The sequence below is a fragment of the Vanacampus margaritifer genome, chromosome 7, assembly GCF_051991255.1.
Source record: "Vanacampus margaritifer isolate UIUO_Vmar chromosome 7, RoL_Vmar_1.0, whole genome shotgun sequence".
Taxonomy (NCBI): Eukaryota; Metazoa; Chordata; class Actinopteri; order Syngnathiformes; family Syngnathidae; genus Vanacampus; species Vanacampus margaritifer.
The window spans coordinates 19,410,710-19,429,424 of NC_135438.1; the positions used below are offsets into that span (position 1 = coordinate 19,410,710).

The window sequence follows — 18,715 nt, forward strand, 5'->3', positions numbered from 1 at the left end:
CAAGGCGTTATTTTTCATCCAAGACATTTTATCAGCATAGAGTAGATAAGAGAAGATGTTATCTGCAGTAGTCGCTTCTGTTTGCGCAAGCTCACCTAAGCAGAAGGAAGTTTTTCTTTTAATCCTACACGATACTATACATTTGTTAGATAAAACTTGCGTATCAATCTAAGGGGCCCACACACACACAGTACAGTGGTGGGAAAGAGTCTCACGCACACACACACGCGCACGCACACGCACACGCACACACACAGGTTTGTTTTACTATCTTTGTGAGGCCATAATGCATTTTCTAACCCCTTCCCCTAACCCCAACCATCAAAAATGATTGCCTACCCCTATTCCTTACCCTAACCTCAACTATAACCCAATTCAAACCTAAACTATTGACCCTCAAAAGAGGTCTAAACTTGTGGGGCCCAGGTAAATGGCCCCACATGGACGGGTGGGCCCCACAACTGTGAAATCCTGTTGGCCACACTATGTAACAAAAACAAGACCACATACACACACACACACACGCACACACACGGTATAACATATTTAATGATCATTGGTTTTATAGTAATTTGAATACAGTATAAAATGAGGGCGGTATTGTGATGTATACATAAAAAAATATATGTATTAAATAATTACAACTATTGCTGCATTTTATTATCAAAAGTAACATAAATAAATTTGTTAACATATAAAACGTAGTTATTGAGACACCCTAGAAAACTGTTTTCTGTGTGTGTTGTGTGGTAGCCGGTGAATATTTAATTTTCATCTACAGCAAAAATTCAAATTGTCTTCAATTGGTAAAATTGTTGGACGTGTATTTCTATTTTATGCAAAACATGAGCTGCATTTTTAAGATGAAATAAAATGCACTCGCTGTGCCTATAGGGGGCAATGTCGCCTTTGTATTAGCTGCACTCTTCTTCGTGTGCTCCGACTTGGAACTTGTGAAAATATGGACTTGAGTGGCTTTTTAAAAGTTGATACCTCAAACTTATAACCATTTTCCTACATGGTAGCGAGGGTGGTTTAAAAAGTGAAATCAGTGTATGAAGTTGTCATGTTCATGTACATGTAATGTTTTTGACTATTCTGGTTGTTTTTGGTATAATAAATCCGTGAGCATTCTGGGATCCGTCCCTGGTCTTGTTGCTCTCCAAACTGTCACCGGTAGTTTCTCCGGGAAGAGAGGCGGGTAAAACGTAAACACTTCACTTGCAGGAATTTTGTTACCCCTATTTGCTTTTGTGTGGTGGCTTGAGTTTTCCCACCGTTATATTGCAGACTTTATAAACCTTATTCCCTCCCGTAGATTATTCTACGAAATAGCGCGCTACTTAACTAGCCACTAGGCTAGCTGGCTAGCATCGTCACGTCATAGCTACCGTTATAAAAGATAAAACAGCACCGGACCCGAATGTGAACCACAACCAACTTCAGGAAAAATCCAATGGAGGACTACGATACGTTTGTCCGGAATCGTCTGACGCAGCTGCGGAACAAAGATGAGGAGCACAAAAAGCCTGCGTCTTCTGCCATTCGCTTCTATGGAGCGCCCATCCTGCCACCCGTGGTATGAACATTTGTTTCTTCCTAGTAAAAGGGACATTGTAGCCTTTTGGGTAAAGTGAGACTTGTCACTAAGGTAGGAACTGAGTGTCCTTGCGACTTGACTCTTAGAGCTCATTTGTACTTTTTAGCTGGAAAAGATGCACCATAACTTATTCCGCTTTTGGGTGATGTTTCAAATTCAGAATGAGCATAAAATTCACTATATCCTTTCCAAGATAACTACATTTCACCAGGTCTAGATTTTAATGCACTTGTCAAACTATCCACAATTTCTGTAATTTTTGCACAGTTTGCTGTTCTCTAACAAGGCCCTTAACCGCGACTGTTTGTTACATGAGAGGACCAGTACTTTCCCGGTCCAAATAAAATTCTAATCTAAAAAGTCTTCTTCATATTGCTGTTCACGTGTTGACATCATGAGACCAAGAAGACGCCCACCAATCGATAAACAGTATCTTGCTATTACAAGGCTTCAAAGGGAAGTGGCTCCTTAACTTAGATTGTCACAAAGAGTCCTTGCAAGTTGCAACAGAAATAAAGAGAAACTGGTGACAGAAAGATGTAGAAGTGGTGAAGTGTATTTATATAGCTCTTACCACAAAAGGGCTTAGTTGGCAAATGTTAACAGCATCCCTCATTATCTAAAGCACCCAATCAGGCAAGGAAAAACTCAACACCCCATTTGGGTAAAAAAGAAAAATTTTTAAGAATGAGAAGTGACCACAGATGGGGTTATCCACTTTTCCAGAATGAACAGGTTGTAATGGATGCTGAGTGGGCAACATTTAACACTTAATATGGTGTTATACTAGAACAACATGACAGTGATTCAGTGAGATAAAGCGCCGCTGGAAGACACCATCGGGGAAGTTTCTTTCTCAGGATGTGGTCTGATCAGTCGATGCAAAATTCTCCAGAGCAATGCCTCTGGAGAAGGTGCCCACCTCAGATTTTGTCCTAGTTGGTCTGTGCAGAATCCATACAGCAACAAAATCAAATTCCGTTATCGTTACCTAGCCTTTTAAAATGTGTGTAATGTGATTTCTACAATTTTATTTCACTTTCTGTCTCTTGCATTTGAAGTATACCTATGAGAAAAATTACAGACCTCTGTCATCAATTTAAGTGTGAGAACTTGCACAATCGGTGACTGGCTAAATACTTAATTGCCCCACTGTAGTTGTGCAAATAGTCCTGAAACACTGAGCATTTGGACATATACATTCTAAAATTTAGAGAAGGGCAATTTAATTTTGCCTGTAAATGTTAAAGGGAATTTAATATCATCCTGAAAATGTGACCATAAGAGAATCATACACTACTCTGCATGAGTAGTGTTTGATGGAGTCCATCTTTAGATACTTGGGTTATTTACAACATCACCCGATGCTATAACTCAAATCAAGGCTTTACTTGTGTTAATGGCCATCATATGTGGGTGTTTTGTCACATGTCATGACTTATTTCTGTTAATAACAGCTCACAGATACACGGAGAGAGGAAATGCAGCGGCACAAAGTGGAAGCGGCGCAAAAAGATGCGCTCAGTCGAAGGTTGAAGGACAATCAAAGATTTGCATATGTGCAATCGATTCTACACAGCGTTCAGGTACTTGAGATTTGTTAAAATTTGTTGCTAGAGAAAGAGGATATGGGAAAAATCAAAGATGGGAAAAAATAATTTGTTTGAATGTAACTGTTGCGGTACGTACGCTTCTTGCGTATATTTTTTACCACAACCTTCACTATTTCATCCACAGGTTGATATGAAAATGATAATATGGTTAAGTATTGTTGTAAAACACTATGTGTACTGTGTATACTATATTAATAACTTAACGATGCAGACCAAAATGGTTATGTACATAATTTTATATGGTACCCTTTCTCTACTTCAAACATTAAAAGTTGTTTTTCTAAATTACAGATAAGGCATTCACCAACATTGGATGACTTACTTGAGGAATTGAAGTTCACCCCAAAATCTTTGGAGTCCTCAAAGTCCAGTGAATCTAGTCAGCCAAGTATAAATACTGTGGCAGAAATGAATAGTCCACGCATTCGTTCGTTGTCATCAACAATAAACAGTGCCTCTTTCACCTCTCATGTGATTCCTCAACCAAGTCACAAGGTAGGGTGCCTTGTTGAGCATCGTGGAAACCAGCAATCCTCTGAACCCAGCTTTAATACTGCCAATCACTGCGCTGCATCTTTGGGCCGTGAGACTTCTGCAATTGTGGAAAACACCACCAGTCATTCACAAAGTCTTGACGTAAGGAGTGTTGGCCCACAAGAAACGAATAATACAACTGACTATTTGCTTCACAAAACCTCAAAGGCAATTTCCAATATACCGGATATTATTAGCTACCCTCCCATAGATGGAGAGGAATTGGAGAGAAGTGGACTGGAGTCGTCCTTCTGTCATGCTTTCATAGGAATGAATGACAGCTGTTGTGCTGCGTTTCAAGAGAATTCCATTGGAAGTGATAATTTCCCTGGAGGGACAAGTGAAAATATTAAAATGAAAAGTGCTGAGAGTCAAGATGATCTTCCCTCTTCTACTGGACTTAACATGAAGGAAGGCCAAACAATTAAGCAAGTGATGGAGGTCCCTGTCCCCTCTTTGCACAACTGTAGCGCTTCAAACATTCCTGAGTTACCTCAAACACAAAGCATTGATTGTTCATCTGCTGATCAGCTTAATCAGAGCAACCCAGAAAATACAGAATGGGTGTACACACTGGAACCCCAAGCACAATCACAGACTCCTAATCGTCCAAGCCTCCAGGACCTGCTGAGGAAATCTCAGGAGTACCGCGAGCAACAGCGCTTGCTTAGGAACCAAGCCAAAAATGCTAGAATCCAGGAGAAAACACAAGAACAACCACAAGTGGAGGAGAAGAGCCTGTCTGATAAGGAGAACAATGAGTTTTACTACAAAGCCACAGAGGGGAGAAAAACTAAAGAGAAGAGGTTTGTCAAAACGGTGAATACTACCTGCAAAAAATCCAATGAAAAAAATCTAAATTTTCCAGGTGAGGTGATCAGCAAAAAGACAAACCGTGATCTCGAAAGAGTATCGGAACATATCACCCTTTCTCACCCACAGCTCTTGTCGCAATCCCAAACTCAAAATGTCTACCACATGAACAATGATCAGACAACCACAGACCCATTTACTTATCTGGAAGACCTTGGAACCCATCACTCCATCCCAGTGCCTAATTTCTGCCTGAGTCCTGTTTACACTAAGAGCTCAAGTAATATACCAGATGAAGGAGACAACTTCATGGGGAAAGTTTTGATTAGCTCAAGCTATCATGAAAGCCACAAGTCTAATGAAGCACCTAATCTGGGACCACAAGGTGATGTACCAAATATTACAGTCCAGAGTTCACAGCACATAAACCAGCTCGAGTCCGGCCTGTCCAGCTTAAAAGACCTGATCTCTGATCTGGGGTTATCCCTCAAGGAAATTGAAGGGAAATGGGAGGATCGGCCTGATGGGAGCAGTGGGGCTTCAAATCGACAATCACTTGAGCCTTGCAGAAACCTGTTCGAAAACACAGATGAACAAAACAGCAGCAAAGACAACAGTCGGTCAATCTTGCAGGATGAAGACAACGAGGTTGTTAATTTAGCAGAGATCAGTCTGGTCAACACCCTGACCCTTCAGGGCAAAATCAATGAAGAAGCATTCAACGTGAGTTCTCGACAGCTCGAGGGAAGCAGGAAGCAACAGCCACCGGCTAAATGTGTGCTCTCTGTAGCCAAGTGGATGCCAATTCCTCATGTTTCAGATCCCGCATCTTCACATGATGTGTCAATACAGTTGGACAGCAATTCACATCATACAGAAAGAAAGCAGGACAGTCATATTGTGCTGGCTGTCAGCCAATCGTTGGATGGGGACATGCCATCTGAAATGAGGCTCCTTGATGATTCAGATTCTGAAGAGGACTCAAGTGACCACTTGGTCCAAGCGAAGGAACTGACCCCCGAGAGTGTGGCAGGTATTGAGGGCACGTCATCCAAGGTCAAACGGAGACTGCTCATGCATGTGACAGACAACCTGGACATGACTGAAACACCCAGCATTGAAGACTTGACAGAGGTCAAATCCAGCTACAGTGCTTCAAGAGGTAAGATCGGCTTATCTAAAGTGCTGTAAAAAATTGACGGATGACTTGCTCAACAAGAATATAAACGCAACATTTTTGTTTTTACTCCCATTTTTTACGAGATTAACTCAAAGATGTAAAACTTCTTCCACATACACAATATCACAATTTCTCTCAAATATTGTTTACCATCCAGTCTAAATCTGTGATAGTGAGAGTTTTCATGGGAGTGGGGGGGTGTCTGGTGACCCAGAAAACCAGTCAGTACTGACCAAATTACCCCCTAATCCTAACTGCACCTTTCAGAGTGGCCTTTTATTGTGGGCAGTCTAAGGCACACCTGTGCACTAATAATAGTGTCTAATCAGCATCTTGATGTGGCACACTGTGAGATGGGATGGATTATCTCGGCAAAGGATTTAGACTGGTTTGTTAACAATATTTGAGAGAAATGGTGATATTGTGTATTGGGAAGAAGTTGTAGATCTTTGAGTTCATCTCATAAAAAATGGGAGCAAAAACAAAAGTATTGCGTTCATATTTTTGTTGAGTACAGATGGATGTTGGTGTGCTACTACCAAGCTTTTTTCTTCCCTTTGTCATTTTTCGGTGTCAGTGGCTTCACCGGCGAGTGAGCGTTTTGCAGAGGAACTAAAAGAGGTCCACGTTGCTCAGGTCAGAGCCCTGCAAGAAGAGCACAGGAGACAGCAGGAAGAACTGTGCCAGGTGAGACTTCAAATGTGTAAAACGTCAGTGTGGAAAGAGAACAAACGTTCTTGAACTACATCTGGTTGGTTGTACTAGTTAGGAATGTGTGACTGTCAAGTTGCATGTGCGAAAAGCGAGAAAGTGCAGGAATTAAATAATGTTGCTTCTCCATGTTTGAACTTCATGCATATTTCTTACAGCGAACATGGATGCTGTCATACAAAGCTCATCCAACCCAGCGGGCCACTTCTTGCATGATGTTACATCACTTTCTGCTCTGCAGGTCTAATTGTAATTCCCGTAGAGTAGCCATAATTCACTTAAATGAGGTTTGCGACTTCACCCAAAGTCACCTATGCAAGTCATGAAGAATAAATGTCCGTCTCATATTTTAAAGGTTAGATTAGATCAAAATTGTTTGAATGAGAATTTCCTCTGCTGCGATAGCACAGTAACACTGAAACTTCATTTGAAACATTGACATGGTTCCATAGGCTAGGGCTGGGCAATTAATGGAATTTTAATCATGAATTCGATATTGGCTACTGTCAGTCTTAAAAACATTATAATAGAAGAAAAGCAATTAATGTGCCAAACAGCACAGTCTCTGTGTAAGTTCCTTACATTGTGAAAGTACCCTGAATGCACCATGTTGCTTGACAACCAGCAACCTAGCTTGGCATGCAGTGAACATGTCACACATCAGTGAATGTCGTGCATGAGCAAGACACAAGATGCTGCATCCAAAGTCCTATATTAGCGTCAGAGTAAATGGTATCGGCATGCTACTTGTTAGTACTCACCGATACCGATACCTCTGCCAATACCAGTATCGGTATCGGAACAACACTAGTACTGATAACAGTGTTTTCAGCACACACACAAAAAAAAGAACAGAAGTTGTTAGTAACAGTGGCAACCCAAGATGGCTGTCCTTTTGGCTTCGGGCTGCAAGAGGCAATTTTGACTCCAGGTTATTATATACAGTATGTCCGTGTTCTGCCCTTCCTGAGCGTTCTCTAAATTTTTGAATGGCACCCCCGTTGGAGTTTACTGTAAAGCGAAACAGTATTGCACACATTTGATATACTTAAATACAAAGCATGCTTCGTTTTAAAAACATCACCACTGCTAATGTCAAAGTAAAAGTAAAATTCAATTTACATGCTAACAGAAAATTAGCATTGACTTCCAGGAGTGATATTCCTTTCAAATAATGAATATTCACACAAAACAGGAACACACACACACACACACACACACAGGTAATATAAACTCAAAGCCGCATTTTCTCCCCAATCTCTGAAAAACGAGTTTTATTAGTAGAGCTCAATTACAATGCGTGTACTGCAGGAACAGCTGATATTTATTTTTATGATTTTTTTAATTGCAATTACTTTAGTACATTCTTATTTTATGTTGTTACTAATTTACTTTCTTGTTAAGGTGGTGAAAGCAGTCTTAAGATCCGAGGCACTCTGTCGTCTTAATAAAAGTCCTTTATTAAGCAAGCATGGACATTCTTCTATCAGATTGTGATCCTGGTCGTATCCTCGCAGAGCACTTGTAGTTTACATTTTAAACCTACTTAAACGTTCCATCTGCCTTTAACTGTGCATTAAAATTAACCTGTGGGATTATTTTGGGCAAATACTATGGCAACATCAGATATTTATCAAACTTTACAATATTGCGACGTTTCCCCATCAATACCTCAAAATGGGCTGCCGGAGGTACACTTTTTATGTTTGAGTTGCTTGAATTTCACATGATATTTACAAATGTTGTACTTGACAAAAAAAAGCGTGTTCAAGATTAAAGTATGAAGCATGAAGGGATGAATGGGCACCAGGCTATGATGGTAATATTGAGTTGTTGAATAAATACTTTTTGAAGTTTTGAAATCAAAGAATAATCGTTTTTACTAATCAAGATTTCAAAATCAAAATAATTGTGATTATTTTCCCCATAATCACCCAGCCCTAAAATGTGTCCTGTGACACACTCTAAAAAATGATGTTGCGTTACCTGATTGATGGAGTGTTGGGTCGTGGATAGACTACAGACATCTGCTCATTACAAGAGACCTTCACTGTTTCCTAAAAAAAAAAAAAAACCTAAGGGATTCAAACATAAATGTTTCATCACATCCCTAAGAGCTGAGATTGTATGGGCGCTTGTGTGTGTGCGCGTGTGTGTGTGTGTGTGTGTGTGTGTGTGTGTGTGTGTGTGTGTGTGCGTGTGCTTGCCTGTGTGTGTGTGTGTGTGTGCATGCGTACTTCAAGGGCGCCGGCTGTTGGTATGCCATCCACTTCTCTCACCATCTCTACCTTGCATCTCTACGTCATATTCTAGCTGTGTTCTCGCCCGATTAATCAAGAGCTCTGTTTAATTGACATACCCTTAACAACAATATAATGAAGTTACGACGTTAAATAAAAATGCTGCTTAGTTTTGTGTTATTTGTGATGAGACGGGAGGCCAAGCTGGCCATTGCTTAGAGGGAGGAGGGGAATTGACACAGAAAAGGAAAGGATAATTTGTTTAATTCATGAGTGTCCGTGGTTAAGTGCCAGATCGTCCTGTCGCGTGCCACTGCTAATGGTCTCTCTCGTTTTTTCTTCTTCTTTTTTGGTTTCGTCCCTCTTTGTTTTGTCTCATGCCTCCTCTGCTGTCCTTTTTGCTCTCTGGCTGTATTATTTCTGCCTTCTCTCCTGTCTCATTATCCCCGTCGTCCCTCTCCTATGCCCCATCCCTCCACTTCCGCCTCTTTCTCGCTACCCTCAATTAATTCTTTCCTCCTGCCTCATTTTCTCTCCTTTCCAATTCAATATTTGCCAACCTTGTCTGCTTCCCCAAATACATACCGCTGCTCATACACATGCTCTTCCTGACTTTGTACACCGTGACCTCACGTCTTCTTGCTTCTTAGGCACTCGCAGCGCGGTACTCCCTGCTCCAGAGCTCGTCCTTCCCGTGCTCCCTGTCAGGCTCTCATCTTGGAGACACGGTGACATTCTCAAAGCTCTCTCAGGTATAACTCTTATGTTTGTCACTTGTATGAAACATGCTGACATTTATGTTTATTTATTCACCCCCCCCCCCCCCAAAAAAAAAAAGAATCTACCAATTATTTTATATAGGCCATCGTGTTTAAAAATATATATATATTAGCCTCTAATGCTTGGCAATCAACAAGTGAGTGACAAGAAGCTATCAGTTGTTTATGATTCTGTATTAAAGCATTGCACGTGCACGGATGCACTAAACAGATGCCAAGCAAAAGACCTTGAGAGTCTGGGAAATTAATTGGTTGTCACTGATGGAATTAGCATTCTCCTCTCTCATCCCCCTCCTCTTTTCATTATTCACCCGGCTCATCACTCCTTCCCTCTTCATTAGCCCCCCAGCTCTGGCCTAGACCGCTGCCGCCCCCTGCTGTTAGCTGCCGTCAAGGGCTATCTGACGCGCAGGCTGCTCAGGACTGAGAGAGTGGCGCAGCTGGCCCGCACCATTGGGGTGAGTTGAAGCCTGCCATTGTCACATCTGTTTCAGTTGAACTGGGGTGCTTTGGTATGTCCAAAAGCCATTCACACTTTGTATTTTTTTTGGGGGGGGGGGGGGGGGGGGCTTCTGTTAGACAAACGTAGATCTTTGCTCCCATCTTTTGGCATCTATAGGCAATAACAGTACAGTTTAAAGTTGTCAATTTTCCCTATTCACGAAAGGGCAGCATCCCTGTCCACCATCAATAACAGGTTCAAAATGCAAGAAGCTAGGCTAAATGTTAGCTTATCTAATAACTACATTATGACTTTTTTTTTTTTTTATAGTGTCAAATATTTTGGGACTTGGAAAACCCCACAATCAGTTGCTCCAATATTTCTGTCTGGCAACAGTGCAAGTCACTTTCTAATTGGCTGTTGTTTCTTTTCCAGTCACAATCACGGAGTCTTAAGATTGGCTGACCTTGTGTTGACCACACAGAAACAGTTGCATCAAACTGATATCTTATAATCAGGCCCTTGCTGAATGTGATTTGATTCAAGGAAAAATGCTCAAATTCAGCCCAATTTTTTTTTGTATGTGTGTATCGTGCTCATGTTTAAACAGTACCGACAGCAAATGAGACATTTAACTCAATTGCTAAATATGTTCTTTTTTAAAATATTACCATGTTCCCAAAGACATATGTGTTTTTTAAAAATGTTTTTTTTTTTTATGCTAGAGCATACACAAGGCTTTGATGCAGCCTCTGAACTGAAGGGAATTGTTGAAGCAATGGTAGTTATTACAAAAAGGGCCAGCAGGTGGCAGTGGAGTTAAAGATATCAACCAAGGCCATGTTGCAAAAAACTCTTTCCCCACTGTTTTAAACAGATTTGTGGATAATGATCAAACTTAACTATATTCTAATGTTAAATGCTGCAAAACTAAAACAAATGGAAATATATATTTTTGTTCCTGATGAAAGAAGAGAGTCTAATCTTTCTTTTGTTAGGTTGCATGTTTTTATAGCAATAGAACACAATATTCTGTGGGCCTTGCAAAATCAGTCAAAATCCAGTAAACCAGCTGGGAGCGAAGGGGGTTGCTTCAGTGAAAATGGCTGGGAGTGAATGAGTTAATTGAATTCCTTCGTTATTAATACTATAATTTTAATATTTCTTTTAATCTGTGATTGTGTGTATTTTTCTTTCAGGACACAAAGCAATTCCTGCAGGCTTTCCAGCTGTCTCAGCACAGAGGGGATATCTGTAGCAAACAGGATCGTTTATTGCAGCAGAGAGTCGCTCTGCAGGTATTGAGTCAGCCACATGTTGTTCCCATCTGTTGAGCTGCCTCCTGCCAATGTGCATTTATCCTTTAAATAGCAAATTACCCGGAACTGATAGTGAGATTTCACAAGTTCACTCAAACAAGCGTCTGTGTGATTATTATTTTTTCTCTCCTCCAGCTGCGAGCGGCGCGTTACGAAATATACGATATCTTCTTCTCTCTGTCAGTGGCGGAAAGGATGCAGCTGATTAGTTTGGACAGAGAGCTGACCAGGGAGAGAGTGCTTAGACGACAGGTAACTGACAGCTTTTTAGCCCAGTGGGAAACATGGTGGGAAATGTCACTTTATGACCTATCAAAGGGTGCCTTAACTTACAAGCTTTTCGAGTTACGACCCATCATTTCGTCAAATTATATTTATTTTTTGCTTTGTGATGCGGATCAAAAGTACCGGTACAAGAAAATTTCAAATTCATTTCCTCAATTGAAGCAAAAAAACAAAAAAGGAGAACCACTCTCACAGGCTGTATATTAAACGGAACAATTAGTGAATCACATAAATATGATATGAAAACACTGGCATGGAACAGGCACGAGTTCAGTCAGTGACTGAAGTGAACCCACCGTTCAACGATGCACTTTCAGTCATTTATTGAACGAGACAAACAGCTAAACACTGGCAAGAAGCAGATATGGAAAATGGCTAGCCAGAGCTGGAGTCAGCTGCTGACGTCACACGGTAGGCCACGCCCAATTAAAGGCACAACAACCAAGATAATTTAATTCACGACAAGGAATCAGGAAAAAAAGATCATTTTCATGAACTGAATAAAATAAATGTGAGTTTTTTTAAACGCTAATTAACTGAAACAACATTTTATATTTACAAAACTAGCTCCAACACATCTGCAACCATAGTGAGGATAGGTTTTTAATACACAATATTTCTTATGACCCTTTTTTTAATCTCTCACTTGAGAAATACCCTCTATATATATATATATATATATATATATATATATATGCTAAAATAGTAAACGTTAAACTAACAAAGCCCATTAAAAAATAAATAACAAGCCAACTCTAAAAACAAATTCAAATTAACTGATTGGTGATGGAATGAATTCAACTAAAAAGTCAAAGTAACACTGTACATTAATTTACATTCATTATTTAGTCCAGTTCCGTCAAAAACAAGTCACCGGCTTGTCTGCATCATTATAATATTTAGAAAAAAAGATGAATGTTATTCGTCAGCAAAGCTTTTGTTTGCAGTCAGCAAAGATTGAAATGAGATTTCTATGCGCATTTCTGTGCTGCATCTGTGGGAATCACACCAAGACGATTCTGACGTGTGTTTTTGTTAGTTCAGATGGAGCAGATAAGCTGCCCAAAAGGAAGGAGCGCTCTGTCTGCTGCGACACAAAAGTCACTCCAGAGGAAAAGAGGCATCTTGTGAGTATTCCATTGTAGATATATATGTTAATATTGGATTATAGCTGACAACGTCACATGAAGTCTTAACCCAAACGCGTCACATGACCAAGAATCGAAAATGGCTAATTGGGGCCCAATTTGCACTTTTTCACTTAGGAGTGTATTCACAGTTGTTGCCTGCGGTTTCGAAATTAATGGCTTTGTGCTGAGTTATTTTGAGAGGACTTGACACTGTTATACAAGCTGTGCACTGACTTCTTAATTTCTTCAGCGTTGTCCCATTAAAAGATATATTTACAAAAAGGTGTACTCACTATTGTGAGGTACTGCATGTAGTAGATACCCATGTGCAAATTAATGCTTTTATGAAATAAAACATCACCTTTAGTCAGCAGCGCAACCATTTGTCGTCATTTCCCCTCCAGGATCCAGAGGAAGGTGTCAGAAAGACACAGAGGAGTTGTGACAACTGAACACAAGACAGGATTCGCTAGCGAACAGCCGCTTGAAACCAAGCGAGTGCGGTTGAGAACAAAGCCTGCAAGGATCTCTCAGAGATTTTACTCCTGCAGACCCCGATGACACGTGCTTCTTTGGCTCCGCTGAGAACTCAAGTTTACATTTCCCAAATTTGGGCTTCCTTTGAACTACTGTAGTGTCTTTATTATAAATGACAGAATACTTTAACATTAAAACACTGAAATGGCTGAGTCTGATTTCTGGAAGCCTGCAAATGGACATTGTTTTGTGTTGAATCAAAAAATATAAACATAAACATAGCTATGATGGTGACAGTTTTTCTCATTTTGAGATCAAAAGCATGGACACTACAGAACTGTTGCCTTCTCTAAAGAATGTTATCATCTCACTGATTCTGTGATTATATTACAGTATTTTGTGGCCCTAGTTTGCACTATTGTAACATCAGTCTGCTTTCCTCAAGTGTTGCCTTAATTATCTGGCCTGCTTTATTGATTTGCTTTTCAAATATAACAAAATTATTCTCTAGTTTTGTTTGATCCAGAGTGAATTTTGTGTGTTATTTATATTTGAAGGTATGCATATTATTAGTGTGATAATAAACTGTTTTTTTACATGACAAATGTTACTTGTGGGTTCTGTGAAACGGACAATATATGACATTTCAAGGTTGCAAATGGCTTTTAATGAACTACGTTTGCACAGCAGTGTAAAAAATACGGCATCATCAGGCTGCACAAGAAGACGTGACAAATATTAAGTATTAGTATTTTCCATTTGATTGTTTTATATTTATTGCCAAGGAGTATTGAATATTTACCGTAACTATGATAATTTAAGCAATGAACTACAGTAGTTCGCTCAGCAGTATTAGAATGTGGCACAGGAATACACTACTAGTGCAGCCTCAACTTGTAATTTTCAATTCATTTTTTTGGATGGTATTTGTGGCCTAGAAGTTGTTTTGAAGCGCGTATTTACTGTATGACATTTTAAAGTTAAAAACGGAAGCAGACATAATTTTGATAATCCTATTTGACCTCAAACAAAACCTGTTTTATAGTGTATTCTGTATGCGGACTGGTTTCAAATAGCTGTACTAGCTCTTAAACAATATGTGACAAGTAACGTTATTATTTCTTAGGGCACGCATTGCGGGAGTTGATAGGAGAAGGAGGAAACTATTTTGAGTGTAAAAGTTTTTCCCTCTTTACGTTGTGTTTATTGTAAAAGATTAACATAAATAATGTACTTTTTCACATTTGTACTAGTTCCCTACCCACTCCCCACAAGTTTCTGTACTTTGGTGCAGAGTACTTTTGACTGCGCACGCCGAGCCACAGGGGGCGCTACCCGCTTTAGAGTCAATTTAGACCAGCATCCGCCCGGCTGTAGTTAAAGGGAGCTTTGTTTTGAAAACGCTCGGAGCCACTTAGCTGGTTCAACCCGTAATGGCAAACGAGACAGAATGCGGTGTCTCTTCCCGTGCTGAGAGAAAAGCTTTACAAAAGGCCAAGATCGTGCAACAAGAAAACGAGAGGGAGATCATTAGGCTGGTAAAATAAAAGAGAAAATCGGCAGGCACTCTCCCAACTAACAAAATGAGTCGGCGCTATAGTCGAGTTGTAGCTGACGGCGGTTGTTCTTCTCTTTTAAACTTTAGGTTGGACGGATCCTGAAAAAACCTGAGGCTGAGAGGTCCGAGGAGGACGCTTCCGTACTTGTGCTGCACAGAGACACTGTGGATGAGCTCTGCAAGAGAAAGATTCGCCGAAATGAACTCAAGAGGAAGCAAGAGGAGGTCAGGCAGTTAACAGCTTGACATACGCTTATCACAAAGCAAAAACGTTTGTTCACGACTGCAACGCATCCATTCATCATGCACTTTAGCTTATTTGAAGACTTGAAATTCTCAAGTCAGCTGTGCTAGACTCCACCTCACCCACGACCCAAAGCACTTTAGAGAATTGATGAATGGGTTTTTAATCATCATTGTTTTGTACAGAACTTGATCATTTCCCCCCTTACTTTTTTTTTATTTCTTACAGGTGTTTGATACTGACGATGACCTGAAAAGTAAAGCGTGGCAGCTGGCTGTGGCCATCCAACAAGCAAAGCACTTGGTGGTTTACACCGGAGCTGGAATAAGTACTGTAAGAAAGTCATGTTATTTATTTACATTTTGCTTCTCCATCTTCTGCCTTGCTAATATTGTTTTTAATGGTAGGCAGCCTCCATCCCGGACTACCGAGGGCCCAACGGTGTTTGGACACAACTGCAGAAAGGCCACACTGTCAGGTGTGATGGCATTTTAATTGTATGATGTCATTTGTCAGATGGGACCATCACTCATTTCATTTTTATTTATTTTTTCCAAACAGCTCATCTGACCTGAGCAAAGCAGAGCCGACGCTCACACACATGTGCATCAAGATGCTGTATAAGAAAATGCTGGTATGTTCAACCTATTTGTAGAAACACATGACGGTAAGCATTTTACTGGTGTTTAAAAATGTTCTGTTTTTTAAAGGTGAAGCATGTTGTGTCACAAAACTGTGATGGACTTCATCTACGTAGTGGTCTTCCTCAACACGCCCTGTCTGAACTTCATGGGAACATGTTCATTGAGGTGATACACGCATATATACATTAGGGGTAGAACAACATCCATTTTTTTTGTATTCGATGTTAAGGTGATGATAGTCGAGTCAATGTTGACATTATTTACATTTGTTGCTTGTCAACCAAGCCGCACAGCTGTTAGAAGTCTCTTGTGCATGCATGCATGTTTTTGTAGGGGTGGAATTTATTTTCTGAACATCCTGTTTTTGCTTCTGTCTGTCAGGTGTGTACTTCCTGTTCTCCAGTCAGAGAATATGTGCGTTTATTCGATGTGACGGAGCGGACATCCCTCCATCGGCATTGCACGGGCCGCAGGTGCTCCCACTGTGGCAGTGAACTCAGGGACACAATAGTGCACTTTGGGGAACGAGGAACCCTAGAGCAACCTCTCAACTGGAAGGGAGCTGCAGAGGCGGCGAAGGTGGCTGACGTTATCCTCTGCTTAGGTTCCAGTCTCAAGGTAGTTCTTGGCGCATGTTTTTGTTCATTCCGCATTGTTTGTAAGATTACGTAATTACAACATGGGCCTTTATTCAGATCAGTTTTGAATTAATTTTATGGCATTAGTTGCCATAAATTAAATGTAAAATGAGGAGTTGTGAGTAGTAGTTAACAAAAAAAAAAATCAGTTTTCCATGATTCCATGTTTCAAAGATCAAATCAAAGTTGTTAAAACAGTCTGTCTGTGCAGGTGCTGAAGAAATACCCTTGTCTGTGGTGCATGAACAAACCAGCAAGCAAAAGGCCCAAACTTTACATCATTAACCTCCAGGTACAGTAATGTGAATAAAATGTCCTGTATGTAATGTACTGTAATTGGCCTTGAGCTGAATAAATAATGACTAATATCTTATACTGCGATTGTCCTTTTTTGTTTTAGTGGACACCAAAAGACGACTTGGCTGTACTAAAAATCAACGCCAAGTGTGATGATGTCATGAGTCTTCTTATGGAAGCGCTTAATCTCCAGATTCCTGTTTATGACAGGTATGTCTTTGTCTATAACGTTTCTGCAATGTTGTTAATGGAAGCCCGAAAATCGAGAGCCTGTTTGGAGAAACTCAAAAATTCCCGATGGCCTGTCCGCCCCTGAGTATTTATCATTCATCATCATAAGTCATTTAGGTCAAAATTGGGTCATTCATACATCATCAGTGGACCTCTGGAGAGAAAAGGGGGTGAATAATTTCACACGCCTAATTTTTTGTTATTTGTAAAAAAGAAAATGTTGTTCATGATCGTGTTCCACTTAGTGTTGAAGCTTCATAATTCCAAAAATTTTTTTTTAACCACATTTCCGATATTTGTTTGAAGCCTGAAATATGCCAACAGTCAAAAACTTTAAGGGGGGCTAATACTTTTGCAGGGCACTATCTTCATTTTCCCCAACACTAATAATTGTTTATAAATGTGAACAACCTCAGAGGTTATGTTGTAGTTATACCATTTCAGCATCTTTGTGTGTGCGAGTCATGTTGTGCAGATTAAATTGAGATATTTTTACGCCTACTTATTGTACCAGCACTGATTAGATTAGTGTTTTGTTTTGTCTCTTCAGGGCAGAGGACCCGATCTTCAGCCTTGCTGCACCTCTGCAGCCTGAGGATGAGGACAGCCACACCCGTGCGGTCATTGTTCCCCACGCTGGTCCCGGGGACTCCTTTGCTGACCCTGGGAATGCTGCTAAGGCCACGGCGGTGCAGGGTGGCTGGTTTGGAAGAGGCTATGGCAAAGGGAGGAAGAAGAAAAAAGCAGCCTAGAGGTGAATTATGGACAAAAACGTTACAGAGTACATCAGCTGGATTCCTCGTTCGGTGGACAAGTTGGGATTGAGGTGCTAATGATTTGTAATGTGTATAAATGACTATCATAGGATTTTGGTTTTGGATGCTGTATCAATGTAGCAGCCGTTATTTATTTATGAGGCAAAACTATGTTATAATGACAAGAGTGAGCAGTTTATTTTTTGGGATCAAAGAATGGGGTAACTTTATTCATGTGTGCCAAAAGCTATGTTCAGCATGTTTACGCAACCTGTTGGTGAGGAGTTGGTGCTTCAATGGGACCTCTTGTGGCACTGGGTGTCATATGGAACCATAAACTGCTTGTTCAAAGTAGTAGTGGGATTTTTTTTCCATGTGCTGCCATAATGTGGCACAATATTGTACTGTATTATTGCAGCTATCAGTCTGTGTTTATATGTGGTTGTTTGTATTTTAAGTTTCTACAACCACTGCAAGCCTATAACTAAACAAGTCGACTTTTACCTGAAATAGAATTTTAAGGTATTGCGTATAATGATAATGGCTTTATTTCAGTAATCATAATTCGTACACGTTCGGACATGGTGGTTATTTGTGCTGGTAAGACGTGTTTTTTAAGTGGTAAATTACTGCAACAAGTTTTGGCAGCTAGTCAAATGACAGTTTTTCTACAAATGTATTGTGTAAATTGCATCAACGAATGTACCAAACTTGCATTTATTTTCACTTTTTTTGCTGATGGCAATTGATTTATGGTTTACTTATTTCCTGACCTCTCAAACTTACTTTACTCAAGTTGTTGATCTGTACTGTTTACATTCTGTTTTTCATCCAAATCACTTGTAAGTAAGACAAAGCTATAAATTTTATTTTTTTTTTTTGGGTGATTGTTGATTATGCTAATTACCATTTACTGAATTGAGGTTGAACTACATTACGCCCATTCCTTTGTCTCAGGAAGCTGACGTTGTGCACCATTTGTCTCTAAGGTTACGTGGGGCCAAAGTAACCATACGAGTGTTGGACCACCATTATTAACACTCATGCCAGAGTTACATGTGAGGATTAATATGTTCTTTCTGTATTTTGCAACAAAAGATGACATGCTTCATGTGAGTCAATAAACCATTCTTTATTTTAATATTGTTTTGTTATATTTTTATTATATCTTGCTGGTGGATAATTGACCCATGACTACCCCAATAATGTCAGTTTGTTCTTAGAT

At 40.1% G+C, this 18,715-nt stretch overlaps 2 protein-coding genes across 3 annotated transcripts; both read left to right on the forward strand.

Annotated features, from left to right (window-relative positions):
* The first annotated feature begins 1,157 nt into the window (after nt 1-1,157).
* On the forward strand, nt 1,158-13,722 carry cp110 (centriolar coiled-coil protein 110). Of its 2 annotated transcripts, none has more exons than XR_013294918.1 (10): nt 1,158-1,579; nt 3,058-3,186; nt 3,505-5,722; nt 6,318-6,427; nt 9,342-9,443; nt 9,812-9,928; nt 11,112-11,210; nt 11,367-11,483; nt 12,556-12,643; nt 13,051-13,199. XR_013294918.1 is itself a non-coding variant. In XM_077571898.1 (10 exons), exons 1-10 carry the CDS (start codon nt 1,457-1,459, stop codon nt 13,205-13,207), a joined length of 3,255 nt encoding a protein of 1,084 aa, XP_077428024.1. In that variant the 5' UTR covers nt 1,158-1,456; the 3' UTR covers nt 13,208-13,722. The 2 variants fall into 2 exon arrangements, 1 of the variants encoding a protein (XP_077428024.1); XM_077571898.1 differs by having other exon boundaries at nt 12,561-12,643; nt 13,051-13,722.
* A 782-nt stretch (nt 13,723-14,504) lies between these two features.
* sirt7 (sirtuin 7) lies at nt 14,505-18,631 on the forward strand. The gene is made up of 10 exons (XM_077570784.1): nt 14,505-14,661; nt 14,769-14,906; nt 15,154-15,258; nt 15,333-15,403; nt 15,487-15,559; nt 15,636-15,734; nt 15,951-16,187; nt 16,419-16,499; nt 16,608-16,714; nt 17,286-18,631. The coding sequence occupies exons 1-10, from the start codon at nt 14,557-14,559 to the stop codon at nt 17,485-17,487; spliced, it is 1,218 nt and encodes a 405-aa protein (XP_077426910.1). The 5' UTR covers nt 14,505-14,556; the 3' UTR covers nt 17,488-18,631.
* Nucleotides 18,632-18,715: the final 84 nt, after the last annotated feature.

Bases quoted from the DNA above. Each gene is read 5' to 3' on its own strand.
- cp110 (XM_077571898.1), top strand. From the start codon at position 1,457: ATGGAGGACTACGATACGTTTGTCCGGAATCGTCTGACGCAGCTGCGG. The intron at 9,929-11,111 runs GTGAGTTGAAGC...TTTTTCTTTCAG, and splicing joins AGCTGGCCCGCACCATTGGG to GACACAAAGCAATTCCTGCA. The intron at 11,484-12,560 runs GTAACTGACAGC...TTGTTAGTTCAG, and splicing joins AGAGAGTGCTTAGACGACAG to ATGGAGCAGATAAGCTGCCC.
- sirt7 (XM_077570784.1), top strand. From the start codon at position 14,557: ATGGCAAACGAGACAGAATGCGGTGTCTCTTCCCGTGCTGAGAGAAAA. The intron at 15,404-15,486 runs GTGTGATGGCAT...TTTTCCAAACAG, and splicing joins CAGAAAGGCCACACTGTCAG to CTCATCTGACCTGAGCAAAG. The intron at 15,735-15,950 runs GTGATACACGCA...TCTGTCTGTCAG, and splicing joins ATGGGAACATGTTCATTGAG to GTGTGTACTTCCTGTTCTCC.